General features: G+C 43.5%; 1 protein-coding gene across 29 annotated transcripts in view; it reads right to left on the bottom strand.

The window, feature by feature from the left end:
- RALGPS1 (Ral GEF with PH domain and SH3 binding motif 1) overlaps positions 1–18,144 on the bottom strand; it is a 334,371-nt gene that overhangs the window by 142,432 nt on the left and 173,795 nt on the right. For all 29 annotated transcript variants that reach the window (XR_014827321.1, XR_002337608.2, XR_014827323.1 and 26 more), the window contains one exon: positions 7,579–7,705. Coding sequence is in view for 25 of the 29 variants with exons in the window: in XM_084996167.1 (XP_084852293.1) it covers positions 7,579–7,705 (127 nt within the window). In the remaining 4 variants the exon portion in view is untranslated. The remainder of the gene's footprint in view (positions 1–7,578; positions 7,706–18,144) is intronic.

Raw genomic sequence — 18,144 nt, 5'->3', positions numbered from 1 at the left:
CTGGCATCCACTGGTTCAATCCCCCCGCCTTCTGGAGGTAGATCAAGAGGGCACAGGGGCATGCCCCTTCCTCTCTGCTCAAGGGCTCACACACCTTAATTCTCAAAGCCCAGGCACAGGGAGATACCATTCAGATAAGAGGAATATGCTCACTCATGCCTGCTTTAGGTCTTCCCAAGGCTTTGCTCTAAAATGAACTGTTTGCTAAAGGGCTTTCCCTCCCCCACCCAGGAACTTCTGAAACACAGTGAGGCACAGTTCTCTGTATGGCCCCCTGCCTGGTCTCCCCTCTCTCAGCCTGCCTTCTTCTAAGCACACACATGCTGTAGGCCAGGAGACCCGTGTTCATTGCAGACCCAAGCCGGCCACACCCTCTGAAACCCTCCTGGTCCCCTACTGCTCATGGGGGTTGAAGACCGAGCTCCCCACTCCCAGTGTCCAGGCCCTAAGTGATCTCACCCCTCCTCCCACCCCAGCCGCTTCTCATGGCACCCTCCCCCTCATTCTCTACTCTCCAGTCAGTTTTTCCAACAAACATGTTTTTCTACACTTTAGGCTCTTGCACAAGCTGCCGTCTTTGTCTGGGATGCTCACATCCCACCTCTTCACCCAACGTATTCATCATTTAGGGCTTCCTTGCAGAAAACCCTCCCCAGTCTCCCGGCCAGAGATGGGTCTCCCTTCATTTGCTCCTTTGCTTCTCCTTCCACAGTGCTCAGCTCTCTTGTGGTCTTTGGCTCACTGCCGGGGATCAGATCTGGGCTGTGAGCTCCTCCTGAGCAGAAATGGAGTCTGATGTTTGGCGGTGAGAACACACCCACCTTGCAGAAGACCTGCTGCAGGCCGCCCGTAGGCTCAGCGTATGAGCCCTCACTCCCCTGGCTGTTCTGGGGGCTTTGGGTCATCAGCATAAACACTTCTTTTTTTACCAATGACCGCTTCCTTTTGAAAACCCTTTAGCTATCCCACAGCTTAGGTCTGTTAATTTTATACTCAGAATTTAGAAACAGTTTGCCTTCATTTTAAACTTTAGAGTCCATATTCGAAAATAGAGCCTTACTTTTAAAAAATGGAAGGGTTTGTTTGTTTGAAAGAATAGCTTCAGTTCTAGAAATTTACTTCACATATTAGAAGTCTGGGAAAACTTACCAAGAATCTAAATGTTCTCTTACTGGAGTTCCCATCATGGCTCAGCAGTTAGCGAATCTGACTAGCACCCATGAGGACACAGGTTCAATCCCTGGCCCTGCTCAGTGGGTTAAGGATCTGGCATTGCTGTGAGCTGTCATGTAGGTGGCAGATGCGGCTTGGATCTGGAGTTGCTGTGGCTGTAGCATAGGCTGGCAGCTGTAGCTCCTATTTGACCCCTAGCCTGGGACCTGCCACATGCTGCGGGTGTGGCCCTAAAAAAAAAAAGTAAATGTTCTCTTACTATTCAGAACTGTCAGAATGCCTAGTTTTTGTTCCTTGAGAGATCACAATTTTCCACACTGCCTATAGTTTTATTTATTTATTTATTTATTGGTCGCATTCTCAGTATATAGACGTTCCCGGGAGAAGGATGGAACCCAAGCCAAGGCAGTGACAATGCCAGATCCTTAACCCACTGAGCCACTAGGGAACTCCTATAGTTACTTTTAGAATCAGGCTCTATACCTTTTTAAATCCGTTATATTCCAAATTTTATTTAGCTGTTTCCTGGAGGGAACTATAGCTAGTGAAAACCAAACACTCTCAAAGCTAATAAAGCTACTTAGAAATAAATGCTGTAGCCACTCGCCACAGCCCTTTGCCTGCTTTTGTTACCATTTTGACCCGAACTGGGTACTTACAAGGAGTTGCTATCAGATCAAATTAAGCTGCAAGTAAATGGCCTATTTCCTACCACTGTTTTTGCTCTTTGAAGTAAATGGGAATGACATTTTGAGACAGAGTCTTATTTTTTAAATGTAGTAAGTTTTTCCCTCAGTGTTTTTTAAATTATGTTTCATGAGAAACAGTGCACTAAAGTTCAGCCAACTGGCTCTGAAATTTGCATCGAAAGGAGCTGGAATACACACCACATGGTGAATGACAATGGCTAGTACTACATTAGGGTATCTTTACAAGGAGTGGGGGACACACGCACGAATGGTCCCGGGAAACTAGTGAGTGTAGAACCTTCCACAGGCGTTTAGAAGAACCCATAGTCTTTTAAGCAGTTATACACGTAACGGCTAAAGCAGCATTCAAGGTCCCGAGCAGGAACTAAGCTTTACCAACGCAGCTGAAAATATCAAGTCCCGCCCCCAGAATAACTCCCTCTCCCCCAGGGAAAGACCTACGGTGAGGACGTTGCCAGGGGAAAAAGAAACGGCTTCAGACATTTTTTCCTATATTGTACTTTCCAGGAATTATGTAACTCTTCCTCTTCTGATAAACAAATCCGGCCCCAGGACAGGTTGGGTTTTCAAGAGGAATCCAGCACTAAAACCACAACCTGGACGTGGGCAGGGTCTGTCTATGGCAATCAGAGGGGCAGGCAGGGCCCTAGCTGCCCTCAGGATGACAGATGGCCCTGCTGAGCCTCAGGATGGGATCGCGGTGCCCCCATGGTAACAACCCTCACGCGCTGTCCTGAGGGCAGAAAGCACCTTGGCGTCTCCTCCCGTTCTTCCCATCTGACTCATGTATGTCAGGAGTCTTTCTGATGCAAGGATGGGAAAGGAAGTCTGATTGGTGTATGGGGCGTGCGGGGGCGGGAGGGGGGGGGGATCCTCGGGGCTGAAGGGAGAGGAGCATGAGGTGAGGCTGGGCTCCCTCGGAGGCAAGCAGGAGGGTCTCGCAGGAGAACAGAGGTCCACACGGAGCTTCTTGGGAAGCACCTGACAGGAACAGGCAGCTGAGATGAGGTGAGCAAGGACAAGGAGGGTGTTTCTGTCCGGAAACTCAGTGGCAAGGGGCCCTGGCCCAGACCATGTGTCTGGACCTGTCCTGTGTCCTGAGCCACCGTGGTTATGCACAAGGGACCTCTGGCCAGCGGCCTGAGCAGGGGACTCATCCAAAGGGGAGGGGTCTGGGACCTCCTGGTCTAATGAGAAGGGACACCGGGCAGCAAGGGGAGATGCTGCTTGTCCAGTCTGCCCTTGGCTGAAGCCCGCTAACCACTCCCTCAGAAGCCCAAGATAGCACTGCTTTGTAGTCCAAGAACAAAGTGTCACAAGAAAGAGCCAAGGCAATTCATCCCACTTCATTTAGTGCCCTACGGAGGCCACCCACAAGTCATAAATGGCAGAGGACATACAGGTGGCAAGTGAAAGGGAGGAGTAGGAAAATAATGACCTGAACGCGGAGGTGAGGAGTCAGGAGAGGGCAGTGTCAAGAGCCCAGGGCTTAGAGCCAGACCATCTGGGCCAAGTCCTGGCTCTGCCACTCTCCAGTTATGTGACCCTAGACAACCTCTCAGCACCTGCTTATTTGCTGAGCCATTGTGAGCATTCATTGAGATGATGCATTAAAATATCTAGCAAAGTGCCAGGCACAGAGAAAGCAGACGATAAGCCCAGCTCCTGTGATCATTCTGTGAGAGAGGAGAGGCCATCCTGAGCAATGCTGGAAGAGCATGTCTGCCACCTTGCAGCAATGGGCCGCTCGAGGCGTCCCTCACCCTCATCCATCAACCCGTCCTCCACCTGATTAGCCTCAGGCGAGGTGGAACGGGCTCGGGAGCTGGGCAAACCAACATGCCCTCCATCTGCAGATCTGAGATGGGGCTTTGCCCTCACCCTCGCCCAGTGGAAAGACACTGCCGTTTACAGCAAGTCTTAAGATGAGAGCAAGGAAAGGACACGAAGCATTAAGAAGGATGATAATTGGAGTTCCTGTCGTGGCGCAGTGGTTAACGAATCCGACTAGGAACCATGAGGTTGCGGGTTCGGTCCCTGCCCTTGCTCAGTGGGTTAACGATCCGGCGTTGCCGTGAGCTGTGGTGTAGGTTGCAGACGCGGCTCGGATCCCGCGTTGCTGTGGCTCTGGCGTAGGCCGGTGGCTACAGCTCCGATTCGGCCCCTAGCCTGGGAACCTCCATATGCCGCGGGAGCGGCCCAAGAAATAGCAACAACAACAACAACAAAAAGACAAAAAGACAAAAAAAAAAAAAAAAAAAAAAAAGAAGGATGATAATTCAATAACGTGGCTCAAGTCCAAACAAATGGGAAAGGCTTTTACCCCCCACTAAAAGGCAAGGTCTCTCTTATTGGGCCCAACTAAATGAGGTTTTCAAGGATCATGCCCAGATTGGGGGGGGGGCAGGATGGGCTGGGGGGGGTTGGGATGGAAATGCTATAAAATTGGGTTGTGATGATATTGTACAACTATAAATGTAATAAAATTCATTTTAAAAAAGATCGCACCTAAGACAAAACAACTTAAAATGTTAAAAATCCAAAATAGAGTCAAAGATTTATAAAATGAATGCAAAGGAAAAATAAATCAGATTTCACCGAATTAACATCAAAGAAATAAAAGAAAGGAATAAGTGGAATCAAGGTCATTTTGTACGGGACATACTTCATAGTGAATCCAGAGCTGTTACAAACTCCCAGAGGTCAGTCCTCGGTATCCACGCGGGACTGGCTCCAGGACCCCTGTGGGTACCACAGTCTGGGGATGTCAAGTCCCATATATAACATGGCATCGTATTTGCATGTAACTTATGCACATCCTCCCCTATACTTTAAACCATCTCCAGACTACTTATAATGCCTAATACGATGTAAATGCTATGTAAATAGTTGCCAGCACATGGCAAATTCAAGCTTTGCTTTTTGGAACGTTATGGATTTTTTTCTGAATACTTCTGGTCCAGGGTTGGCTGAATCCACAGATGCAGATCCCAGGGATAAGGAGGGCCAATTGTCTACTAAATAATTTAAGGCAGAAACTCTTAGAAATGCAAGGGGTCTCTAACATATATTTCTGTCCTTGACAGACCAGGTTGTCAGAAATGAATAATTTAAGTGTTATAAGAGTAACTTGAGAGATTACATCTTTTCCAGCATCCATGAAACATTTGCACAAACTGATCTGAAACCACAAGACAAATATCAAATACTTTTTTAAAAATCTAGAAAGCATGTGTGTCACATATTTTAAACCAATGTTAAAAAAATTAGAAAGAAGACTGTTTTAAAAAACCAAAGTCTTTCCTAGTGATGCTACGTATAATCGCCAAAAAGTGAACACAACTCCCATGTCCATCAAATGATGAATGGAAGAATAAAATGTGGTGCATCCATTCAATGAAATATATTATTTGGCATAAACAGGCATGAAATACTGAGCATGCTCTAATGTGAATGAACCTTGAAAACATGATGCTAAGGGGAAGAAGCCAGTCATAAAAGATTACAGTGTACAATTCCATTTATATGACATGGCTCAAATAAGCAAATTTATGAAGACAGAAAGTAGATCAGCAGTTGTCGGGGGTGGGAGGGGAGACAGAAGTGGCTAGAAGAAAAGGGGAGTGAATACTGCCATGTATGGGGGTTTCTCTTTAGGGTGAAATAAGTGTTATAAAACTGATTGCGCTGGTGCTGATGGCTGCACGACTCTGTAAATACACTAAAAACCACTGACTTGGACACTTTACATGGATGATACTGAATTATAACGCAATAGAGCCACTTGAAAAAAAAACCCGAAACGAAAGCCCTTGAAAATTAAAAAAACCACTGCCTTAAACAATGCCTGGTTAAAAGAAAATTTGAAGCTATAAGTACAGAACATTTCAAGAATACTATCAAGCACACTATACATTAAAACATATAGGAAGCAACAAAAGCAGCTTCAGGAAAGCAGAAGAAATGAATTATAAAAGGAGAAAGAGTAAATTCCATATTTCATCAAATTTAGGATGCCACCTATTATAAACTTAAGAATCACCATTATTTTATATATCACTAAGAAAAACTGCTGCCAATTAAACAGTGTCACCATGTTTTGTTACCGTCAGTTGAAAGATGCATCCCAACTTCAGAGGTTTAAAAATGTGGAGAGAAAAAGCACATCCTAGACTGATGGAATATAGTGAATTAAAAAGCAGAAAGACAATGTGACTGGCAAACGAAGACAAGATCTAATTCTTTGTAAAGCTAACAGACATACCTCTGGCAAAGCAAATTTTAAAAAAAGAAAGAGAAATGCAGACTATTAGGAATGTAAAGCAAATATAACCACACATACGTAGGAGGTTAAAATTTATAAGAGATTATATAAAACCCAATGGCCAAAAAACTTAACTGAAGAAAAAAACCTGAAACTTGAAAACTTGGATCTAATGGGCAATTTTGTATTAAAATTAATTTTCCAAATTAGCTTTAAAAGAGTTAGAAAATTAAATAAACAGTGCTCACAGAGGACATTTACAAGTTGTCAAAAGTTTTTAGTGTCCCAAAAATTGCACGAGGTTTCTGAAAATATTAGGGGTCACTTTCATAAAACCTTAATTTCCCTTGTTATCAATACTGTTTTATATCATAAAGAGATAGAAAATTTTCATAAAGTTAGCAGAACCGTGAAAACCAAACCACAAGAAGTATTTTTCACCTGTCAAACTGGCAAAGGAGAAAAAAACAAGCACATGAAAATACACAGTATTTGTGTACATGGGGGGAAAAAGGCAATTTTGTCCCCTTCCAATGAAGACAGAATCTTTTATGACCTCTCTGGAGAGCGTTTTGAAAAAATACACATGAAAAGGCATAAGTTTTTTTTTTTTTTTTTGCCTAAGTTTCGAGCCAATAATCCCACTTCCAGGAATGTATTACAAGGTAATAATCATAACTACACACAGGAAGTTTTGCAACAGGGACGTCCATTGCAAAATCTGAAAAGCAAAAATGTGGAGACAACTTCACTGTCCATATTAGAAAGCAGATTTCAGCTGGACAAATCTATGCGATGGGATTGAGCCGTGGTACAGACACGTAGCTAACACGAAACATGCACGAGAGAGTAAATACACAGATTTTATAGGCATTCAAACGGATGAAAAGATACGAAGCAAAATAGAGTTTATCTCTAGGTAGGAGAACAAATGATACTAATTTTCCTCTCTTCCTAATTCCTCACAGTGAACATGTACTGTTTTCGAAACAGAAAAATCAATAACCATTATAACCCTGTGTTGGAACAAATCTTATATAATATACTAATAATGCCCAGAGCACCAGAATAGAGGGGTTTGGGCTTGAGTTCCCCCAGTGCAGGAGGATGTGGATAAACCAGTAAGAGTCTTGTGACCCCAAGCTGCAGGCTGGGGAGGCTTGGAATTCACAGGTCATTTGTAAAAGCAGCAGCATATCCCTTATTTCAAAGCCCTCATCAGGAAGTTCCCCTCCTCGGGAAGGACCAACGACATGTTCCAACCCAAGACGCCAACCTGTCCCCTCTTTATCCACGGCCCATCAACCAGTCACCTCCTTATCCACAGCCCATGCTGCTTCCCAGACATTCCTCAACTAGAAACTGTAAAAACCATCTTATCTGGCACTGAGCAGGTTTCTTAAAAAATAAGAATCCAATTCAGACTCCTACCTAGATAGGGAATACTGGGGACCATCTTCAGGCTTCGGATATATTCCCGGGTCCGCTTGTAATTATCTTCTTTAGACATCAGGTAGTCCAGCTTCTCAAAGGTGGTCTTGTCTTTTCGATTCAAAAGCTGGAGTGAGAAAACAAACATACAGACCATGAGAGAGAAGGAGCCTGAAAAACGGAGGAGTAACTGTGGATGGAGACTGAAAGGAAATGTCCTAAATGACACGTCTACACTGTGCAGAATCCTGGGTACAATCAAGAATTTTAAGAGGTTCTTTCCTGTAGAGATGAAAAGGCTCATAGCCTCGACTTTATCATGTTATCAAGAATCTCACACTTGGAAGAGAACTTCCCAAACATCTCCTGTTCTGAAGGACAGACTGTCCAGCAGAGCACCCACCTCCATGGGTGCGTACACCCTGCAACAGCAAGGACCTCAGAGAGCAAAGCAAATTGTTCAAGGTCTCCCAGAGCTATTTCACAGCCACATCAGGTCTCTTTCTGAGTCCACAGCTTCTTGCTCTCTGCTCAACATTTTTGCCATTGCTGAAGGGCCCAGGAAATTTCACATGCTCCCAGCTGCACACGCTGAGCCTTTGTAGAGCCAGGTCACAGCTGCAATCTGGGCTCTCTCCCCCAGATTCCCTGTGGCAGACGGCTGTGTCATATTTACACTGGGGATGGTGTTTTAGTCAAAATAAGCCAAACTTCTTTTCTGGATGCAGTCATCTAAGGGGTGATTCAATTATGCAAACACAGGATAAGCAGGTATGCACAGCCTAGGGATGAGAGAAGGAAACCCTTTGTGACTGAGATCTGTGGTATGTATAACCGGTCACCGGGAAAGGGATGGCTCAGTGTTCATAAGGAGGCTTCTTGGAAGGAAGGAACAGAAACTGAACCCTGGTTCTCCAGACTCGAGGCTAGGGATTTACACTGAAGTAATGCTGCATGACCCAAGTCAAGGCCCAGTGCCGGGAAATGGCAATAAGAGTCTTTGAATAAAGTGGCTTTGATGAAAGGAGGCTAGGCCAGGAGAGCAGGCTTGAAAAGAGAACTGGGGGAGGGTCATCAAAGAGGGCTGGCTTTGGCACACCATGAGGCTAAGGCGGAGGCCCTCCCCTCCTCCCCAGTTTAGTTTCTAGGGCCAGTGTCTCTGGGATTTGAGATCCATGGCTGAGCCAAGGAGTATAAATGGAGAGGGACACTAGGCCAGGAGCGACCTTGGTCAAGCTTGGTATTGAGACCCCAGGGGTCGGTTCAAGGACCAGGACCAGCAGACTTGCCGCATCCATCACACTGAAGTAGGCCAGGGGTCAAGAGCTCCATCAGACAGCGGAGAGAAGTGGAACAGTGACGGTCCAGAACCAGGGGAAGCTGGCCTTTTGTACAAGTAGCCCCTTTGGGTTGCTGGGACCCAGGTCCGCAAATCCCACACTGAGGCCATGTCTGGTGCATCAGGAAACCCAGGCTGCCTTGGCCAATTTCTTGATCCTGAGCCTCTGGAGTCACAGAGGATGCAGCTGTGCAATAGCCCAGCAGAGCAGTGACAGCTTAAGAACTTCAGAGAGGAGAGAGAGGTAAAAGAAAAAGCTGAAAAGAAGGCCCCAATGATGAAGAGGTTAGAGAATTAATAGCAAGCTTTTTTTTTTTTTCTAATTGAGAAATTCGGGACACATCAGGGTGGAGATGCTGCACAGATGCTGGGGACGCTGGCCGCGTAACTGGCTTGCTAATTTAAGGCTGTTATTCATCACGTTAACAAGTGGACAGGAAATAGCACCAACTCCCATTTGCTGTTTTTAAAGCACCGTAATATACAACTCATCTGATCTTTACATAGCCCAGGGACAAAGATGCAGCCAGAATTATTTCAGGTTCATAATCACAAGGATTAAGTGACTTGTCAGAGTATCCTTCGGGAACTCGATTCAATAAAGGAAAGAAATGTATAATATAGCAACATGGAAAATGAGTAAATAGAGACCAAGAACCCAGACAAAACGACAAGCAAATTATGCAGGAGGGAAGCGTCGAGGAAAGCTATATAGAGAGAGGTATTTGAAATAAATATCTAAGGATGAGAAATTCACTGAATGAACATATTTACCCAGGTCGGAACCAGATACTTTAGCTGTGAACTGCCCCACTGTAAAGTTGAGCAGGCTCCTCACCCTTTGGCTGGGAGGTCATCTCTTTCTTAATGCATCCTAAAATCCCACTGAATTCCTGGGCAGTCACTCATGCTCATCCAGCAGTCAAATAAATCCTGTTATCCCCATACCGCAGCTAAGCCAAACTGGTGCCCAATGCTCCCTCCACTGGGTCTAGGGGGCCCAGCTGAGGGATTGCCCGTGCCCCCTGGCATGTTTAGCCTATCTGCCTAGCCTGTCATTCTGTGCCCACAAATGAGATTCAGGATGGCATCTGATTTCTCAATAGAAATGCACAGGATGCTAGAAGACATGAAAAAATCAGGACATCTGTCCTTCACGCATGTATCTGAATACTACTTGAGACCTTCCCCTAGCAAAACAAAAAAAATAAACCAAGTACAGGAAGATATGGGATATAGGAAACAGTGGATCCCATCTAGCAGAAGTAAAGGGAGGTTCTGGGATGACAGATGAGCAGCAAGACCTAAGAGTGACTGGTCTACATCCTATCAACCCCAGAAGATATGTCTCCAGAGAAAGAGAAGGCTCAATAGGAAACCTGATAGGACCGCACCTGTGTTGGGGGGGAATGGATACATATAAAATCTAGTAAGATACTGCACAACATGGGATATGTTTACATGTGTAGGTTGTGTATACATATAAAAGACCCAGTAGATAACAGTAGCTAGGCTAAGGATTTTTCCTGAAGAGGGAATTAGAAATGCCAGGGAAATCAAAGAGGACTCCAGAAAGGCCGCGTCATCCATAGTTAACCACATGACCATACAGAGGACCGTGTCTACACACCCCCAACAATTAAAACACGACGCCTCCTTTAACAAAAGTGATTTAACTACAGTGATATGAGTGCGTCTGGAGAATGAGGGAAGGTGCTTCAGGAAAAATAAACCAACATCCGTCATACAAAGAAGTCACCGAATACTGTCTAAAGTGAACGTTGAGAAGCTGTAGCAAAAACACATTGGTGGAAGTGTATCAGAAACTACCAGAAGACAGAAAGACAAAGACAAATACCATATGATATCACTTTTTTTTTTTTTTTTTTGTCCTTTTTGCTATTTCTTGGGCCGCTCCCTCGGCATATGGAGGTTCCCAGGCTAGGGGTCTAATTGGAGCTGCAGCCACCGGCCTACGCCAGAGCCACAGCCACGCGGGATCCGAGCCGCGTCTGCAACCTACACCACAGCTCAAGGCAATGGCGGATCGTTAACCCACTGAGCAAGGGCAGGGACCGAACCCGCAACCTCATGGTTCCTAGTCGGATTCGTTAACCACTGCACCACGACGGGAACTCCTTTTTTTTTTTTTTTTTTTTTTTTTTTGTGATATCACTTATAACTGGAATCTAATATCCAGCACAAATGAACATCTCCTCAGAAAAGAAAATCATGGACTTGGAGAAGAGACTTGTGGCTGCCTGATGGGAGGGGGAGGGAGTGGGAGGGATTGGGAGCTTGGGCTTATCAGACACAACTTAGAATAGATTTACAAGGAGATCCTGCTGAATAGCTTTGAGAACTTTGTCTAGATACTCAAGTTGCAACAGAACAAAGGGTGGGGGAAAAAATGTAATGTATATACATGTAAGGATAACCTGACCCCCTTGCTATACAGTGGGAAAATTAAAAAATTTAAAAAAAAAGAAAAAAGAAAAAAAAAAAACCAAGCAAACAGAAACTACCAGAAGAAACGCACTCAGTAACTCTGAGTGTTTGCCTCTGGGCAATGAATGGGGTAAGGAAAGAGAGACAGCAATGAGTATTAGTTGTTTCACTAAGCCTTTCAGTACTTAGTTAGTTTTAAAATTAATGTGCATGTATTATGCTGAATAAATCCTTCAGAGATTTAATTTTTTAAATGGAGGGCTTGTTTATTCGAAAAATAACAGCATCTACTTATATATGTTTTAAACTTTTATTACGAGTAGAGCCATAAACTGAAAACCTCATATGAATTGAGAGTCCTTTAGATTTTAGTGCTTACAGGAAGCCTTGGGAAGAAACCATTAGAACTACATGCAAGAAAACAAATTATCTGCCTACTTGAGTCAAACAGATACTTAAAGTATTCGTGTTCAGGAAAAGAGGTAAGGAAATAAGATTAAGGAAAAGTTCACTAAATACAACAGGCAACTTTACTTCTAGTTGAGTTTAGAAGTACTGGGCCACCCTGAGGTTTTCTTCCATAACATTCATTACGGTTGTGAATAATTGTGTGATTACGTCTGTGTTTCACTCAGCAAATGATGAATCCCATGAAGGCCGTGACCATGCTGGCTGTATTCATGCCACTATTTCCTGCGCCCCCCATCTAGTTCCTGACCCAGAGAAAACACTGCCTAAAGATTTGCTGAAGAAAAGAAGGAGAAAACTAATAATGACAACTGAAAAATTTCAACTCCTTGGAAATTTCTGAACACCCCAATAATTTTTGGGTAAAAGAAGAAATAAAAAGCAAGGTTAATTTAGTCACTTATGATGGAGCATAATGGAGGATAACGTGAGAAAAAGAATGTATATATATGTATGTGTGACTAGGTCAATTTGCTATACAGTAGAAAATTGACAGAACAAAAAAGATCATTTAAAAATAAATAAAAACAAAAAAGATCATTTAAAAATAAATAAAAATAAGGGTAGACTGTAATAAGTATTTAAAAAGCAAGGTTATAGACTATTTACAAACCACGAATATATAGAATGTATAGATCACTATATTAAACAATGTGATGAGGCCAAAACTGTACTGAGAGGAAAATGCATGGCTCTTACCTGTTAACTCTTTTAAACAATAAGAATATAAATGAAGTTAACATTCAACTTAAGAAGCTAAGAGAATGGGGGGCGGGAAATAGGAGAAATTGATTACCAGGTAAAATTAGGAACTGATTTTTAAAAAGATAAAACTAAACACCAAACCTATAGACATGATAACTAAACCCAAGAACCAAATTTTGTAAAAATGGCAATAAAACAAGTAAAACAAGTCAGGCAAAATGCAAAAACACACATTAGAAGTGAGAAAGGGGCATAACCACATACGCAAAGTGAGCTAAAATTACAAGGTAAAAGTCAAGTCCCTACATATTGATTTTAAATCATTTACTATGGGGAAAAGGATAAAAGGGACTCATAAACCACAGTGTCAAAAGCCAGGAAGATCACAAATCTTGCTCAAATACCTGATGAAGTGGGATGCTTTTGGAAATTTCCCTTATCATGCTCCGAGAGGCTGTATGTGGCACTCATATTTGACTAACGATGAAAAATTCCCCTCTTCTGGTGAACAGTTCAAATCTGGAAGCTGTCTCCATGGAAGAAACAAACAACAAAAAAAGTCCCTCCAAAACCTCTTTATGAGGATGTTGGTATCTTGTTCCCTTGCCTTGAGAGAATAACATTTCTTGATACGTGGAAATGTTTTTCAACAAAGTAACATTTCTTGATACGTGGAAATGCTTTTTAATAAAGAGCCTGAGCTTCAACTATGCTAAAAGTGGCTCAAAATTCTATTTCAATTCCAGTGTCTACTGTCGGTATGGAAAGAATTTTTAGTGCTGTGGATAATCTATGGACCAATGGATTCAACAGATTGAGTATGGAATGAGTAAGGAATGAAACTAGGGCACTCAAAAAAAGTAATTTTTACCTCTTTAGATACAAACCATTGGTTTCTGAAAAATAAACTACAGAGTCGTATACCTAGTGTAAAATATTACCTGCAGTGGAGTCTGTTGTAAGTGACATAAGGGAAAATTTTGACTTTGTCAGTTAGTAAATGACCTGGCTTGCTAGCCACATCTGTCTTGGACTAAGGCACTCCATACAGATAGATGTTAACTTGTAGAAAATTTAGTTAGGCGAATAATTCCACTCCATAGAAAGGCAAGTTACGTCTTCAAGGAATCCCACTGATTGTCATCGGGGGAATGCTGACTCATTTTCTATCCATTTGAAAAGTTATTTCAACATTCTTTACCTGACTATAAAAGGGTAGTGCTCTTGGTCCCCATGTGATACGGTTATAATATCTTACTGGTTCTCCATCGGTTAACGGGTTAAACAAAATCTTTGACAAGTATTCATTTTCTACTTATGTGAGTCATGATGTTTATCTTTCTAAAAAATTATCCTTCAACAGTTTATATGCACAGACACATAAACACATCGTTCACATGCATACATACAGACATAGTGTATAATCTTGTAGGACAATTTTAATCATGTTTCCAACAATTTTGCTCTTGTTTTAAAAAAAAATTCTGCTCATGGCCACCCCGGGAGACATTCGCACTAAGTCCCAAGAGCAGGGCTGGGAGGATGAGATTGGTCCTTGAACAGAGGTTTGCCAAGGTCCCATCCTGGGTCCAGAGGTGGCTGTGTGAGGGAGGCGTCAGGCACCCGATGTGCACCCTCATTTGTTTGACTAGGTCACCGAGCCATGAAAAGGACGGGTTAAGGTGAGGAAGGGTCAGAAACACTACCAGAGGGCTCTAGCAGACGAGAACCAGCTCCGTTGCAGAAAGGAGGAACCAGGAAGAGGCGGGCCTGGAAATGACTCTTGAAGAATGTCAACCAGCAGAGGTGGGGCTGGAGGGACCCCAGAGGCCAAAGAATGCTGAGCAGTGGCCTAGAGGCAGGAACACACAGGGATGCTCAAGGGAGCAGCAACTTGGCAAAAATGCAGGCAAGTGTTGCCTTGGACAAGCCTGGGAAGGTCAGAGAAATGGAAGCTCGCCGTTTGGCCAATTATGCCCTTGACTTGGCCATTTTGGATACTGTGGACATGTGATGACCAATTTGACTGCTTCTTCTACTTTTCCGGATTCTTCAACTCAACTTGCCAACAGGGTGCCAATCACAAGCGGCTAAGCATGAACAGTGAATACTAATCAAAGGTAGAAGAATGAGTTGATTGTGGCCGTGTTTGAACAGGAAATTCCTCTGGCCAGCTCTTGCGTCTCTTCCGCACGTGACCTGGGGCACCGGGTTGCTATGATGCTGGTGGCAGCAGATGCTCCACTGGCCACAGCTGAAGGGTTTATGGCTTGTGTTTTTTAGGGCCAGGAAGTAGGGGTGAAGGAGGTACGAAACCTTTTGATATTTGCTGCTATTGCCCAAAATGCTCTACTCTGTCCTCTGTACTCTCCAAGATTCTCCCTACCCACGGGCTTTCATCAAGTGCCACGTTCCCAAATGCAAAACACCCATCAAGACACACCAACCCTCTCTCTCACCCAAGCTCAGTATCTTCCCTAAATCTAAGGGATTGGTGAAATCCAGGGTTATAAATTCAAACGATGGTTAAAAATTGACTGGCAAGATATTCATTATTATAAAACTAGACGTAGTGCAATGAATGTTAAAATGATAGATTAAAAAGAGCAGCATCAAAATGATGACATCACACATCAAAAAGAATAAATACCTAGGAATAAACCCACCTAAGGAGGCAAAAGGCCTGTACTCCAGAAATTATAAGAGGCTGATGAAAGAAATTAAAGATGACACAAACAGAGGGAAAGATATACCATGTCCTTGGATTAGGAGAATCAGTATTGTTAAAATGAGAAGTTCCCATTGTGGCACAGTGGAAATGAATCCGACTAGGAACCATGAGGTTGCAAGTTTGATCCCTGGCCTCGCTGAGCGGGTTAAGGATCCAGCATTGCCGTGAGCTGTGGTGTAGGTTGCAGACGCGGCTCGGATCTGGCATTGCTGTAGCTGTGATGCAGGCTGGCAGCTGTAGCTCTGATTAGACCCCTAGCCTGGGCACCTCCACATGCCACAAGTGCGGCCCTAAGAAGCCAAAAAAAAAAAACCATAGAATTGTTAAAATGACCATACTACGGCAAGGCAACCTATAGATTCAATGCAATCCCTATCAAATGACCAATGGCATTTTTCACAGAACTAGAACGAAAAAATTTTACTTTTATGTGGAAATACGAAAGACCCTGAATAGCCAAAACGATCTTGAGAAAGAAGAACAGAACGGGAAGAATCATGCTCTCTGACTTCAGACCATACTGCAAAGCTACAGTCATCAAAATAGTGTATGGTATTGGCACAAAAACAGACATACAGATCAATGGAACAGGATAGAAATTCCAGAAATAAAGCCACACATTTATGGTCAATTAATCTATGACGAAGGAAGTGAGAATACACAATGGAGAAAAAACAGTCTCTTCAATAAGCGGTGCTGGAATAACTGGACAGCTACAAGGAAAAGAATGAAATCAGAGCATTCTCTAATACCATATACAAAAATAAGATCAAAATGGATTAAAGGCCTAAATGTACAACCAGATACTATAAAACTCCTAGAGGACAATGTAGGCAGAACACCCTTTGACATAAGTCGCAGCAATGTTTTCTTGGATCACTCTTCTAGGGTAATGGAAATAAAAACAAAAACAAACAAATGGGGCCTAATTAAACTTAAATACTTTTGCACAGCAAAGGAAACCATAAACAAAATGAAAAGACAACCTACAGACTGGAAAAAACCTTTGCAAACAATGTTACCAACAAAGGACTGACTTCTAAAATATACAAACAGCTTATACAGCTTAATATCCAAAAAAAAAAAAAAAAAGGCAAACAAACAACCCATTCAAAAAAATGGGCAGAAGACCTAAACAGACATTTCTCAAAGAAGACATACAGATGGCCAGCAGGCACATGAAAAGATGCTGGATATGGCTAATTACTAGAGAAATGCTACGATGGGTATCAAAACTACGATGGGTATCACTTTCATGCCAGTCAGAATGGCCATCATTAAAAAGTCTACACATAATAAATGCTGGAGAGAGTGTGGAGAAAAGGGAACACTCTTACACTGTTGGTGGGAACATAAAGTAGTACAGCTACTACGGAAAAGATTATGGAGCTTCCTTAAAAAACTAAGAGTTACCGTATGATCCTGCAAACCCACGTTTGGGCATCTATCCAGAGAAAACTCTAATTTGAAGAAATATGTGCACCCCAGGGTTCACTGTAGCACTACTTACAATAGCTAAGACATGGAAGCAACCTAAGTGACAGAGGAATGGATAAAGAAGATGTGGTACATCTATACACCATGGAATACTACTCAGCCATAAATAAGAATGAAATAATGCCATCTGCAGCCACATGGATAGAATTAGAGATTCTCATACTAAGTGATGTAAGTCAGAAAGAGAGAGACATATTACCATATACTATCACTCATATGTGGAATCTAAAATATGATGCAAATGAATTTACTTATAAAACAGACTCACAGACATACAGACATTAAAAAAAAAATTATGGTTACCAAAGAGGAAAAAGTGGGAGAGAAAAAAGAAAGACGAAAAAAAACCTCATGGTAAAATTTCATGTTAACTTATTCACTAAGCATATAATAGAATTGCAACAATTTTTTAACAAGAAAAACATGGTTGCATCAGGGTGCCCTGCTCTGGAAGAGTGATGAATACAGACCCCCTGACTGAGCAAAGGGTTGGGAGTGCTAAAAACTGTATTTAATCTTGGATGTGAAAACACCAGAGCTACGTTTTAGGGTGATCACTCCGGGGGTGGTGTGAGGGAGAGAGGAAGACTGGAAGCAAGGAAACCAGGTAGGAGATGGCGAGGCTTTCCGGTCATAGATCAGAGGGCCTGGCTTACAGGGGCGGGGGACTCTGCCAGTCCATGTGAGGAGCGTTAAGAAGAGCTGAAAACAATAACAACAACAACAGCCACAGCCAACACTTATCTAGCCCTTACCACATGCCGGGCATAGTTCTAAACATTTTGTTCATATATTCAGTCTTCCAATCCTTATCAGAAAAGGCAGGTCCAAGGCTGGGCCCTAGATTCTGATTCAAGGGTCCACCCTCCTTCTCTCTATGGGACGCTGGCACTCCTTTCTTGGCCTGTGGCCCCATACCAATTCAGGTCATGTGTCCTGAGACCCAACAGCTACCTGAGGTACAGCCTGGGGTGACAGTTTCCCACAGGGACTTTTTCCACTTCTGTACTTTAGGGTCCCCCAGGCTGGACAGAGATTTCCTGACAGGGTGGGGTGGGGGGCACTTGCTGGCTCTCTGATTCCTGAGAGGAGCTGAATTCCACCACCACCCACCACCCCCGCCACCATATGCAAGCACGAGAACCCCAGCCCCCGGCAGCAAAGGTCTCCGCACAGCGCCCTCTGTGAACCCCGCTCACTGGGCCGACCCTGAGAACATTATTTCCGGCACGTGGTGACTTCCCCTTCTTGGCTTCGGTTCAGCTTTGCTGCTTGGTCTTTCATTTGGCTAATCTGTGTTGGGGCGTTTGGAGCGGGCAGCTGGGGGAGCGGGGCTTACTCCTCGTCAGCGCCGTCTATGGCATCGCCTCAAAGTCGG

Source organism: Sus scrofa, chromosome 1 (genome assembly GCF_054392235.1).
Source record: "Sus scrofa isolate SSC_HxYL_T2T_F1_AM1 chromosome 1, Sscrofa_HxYL_maternal_Yorkshire_Landrace_v2.0, whole genome shotgun sequence".
NCBI classification, from domain to species: domain Eukaryota; kingdom Metazoa; phylum Chordata; class Mammalia; order Artiodactyla; family Suidae; genus Sus; species Sus scrofa.
The sequence above is the reverse complement of the archived record's forward strand: the minus strand, read 5'-3'. Positions and strand labels throughout refer to the sequence as shown.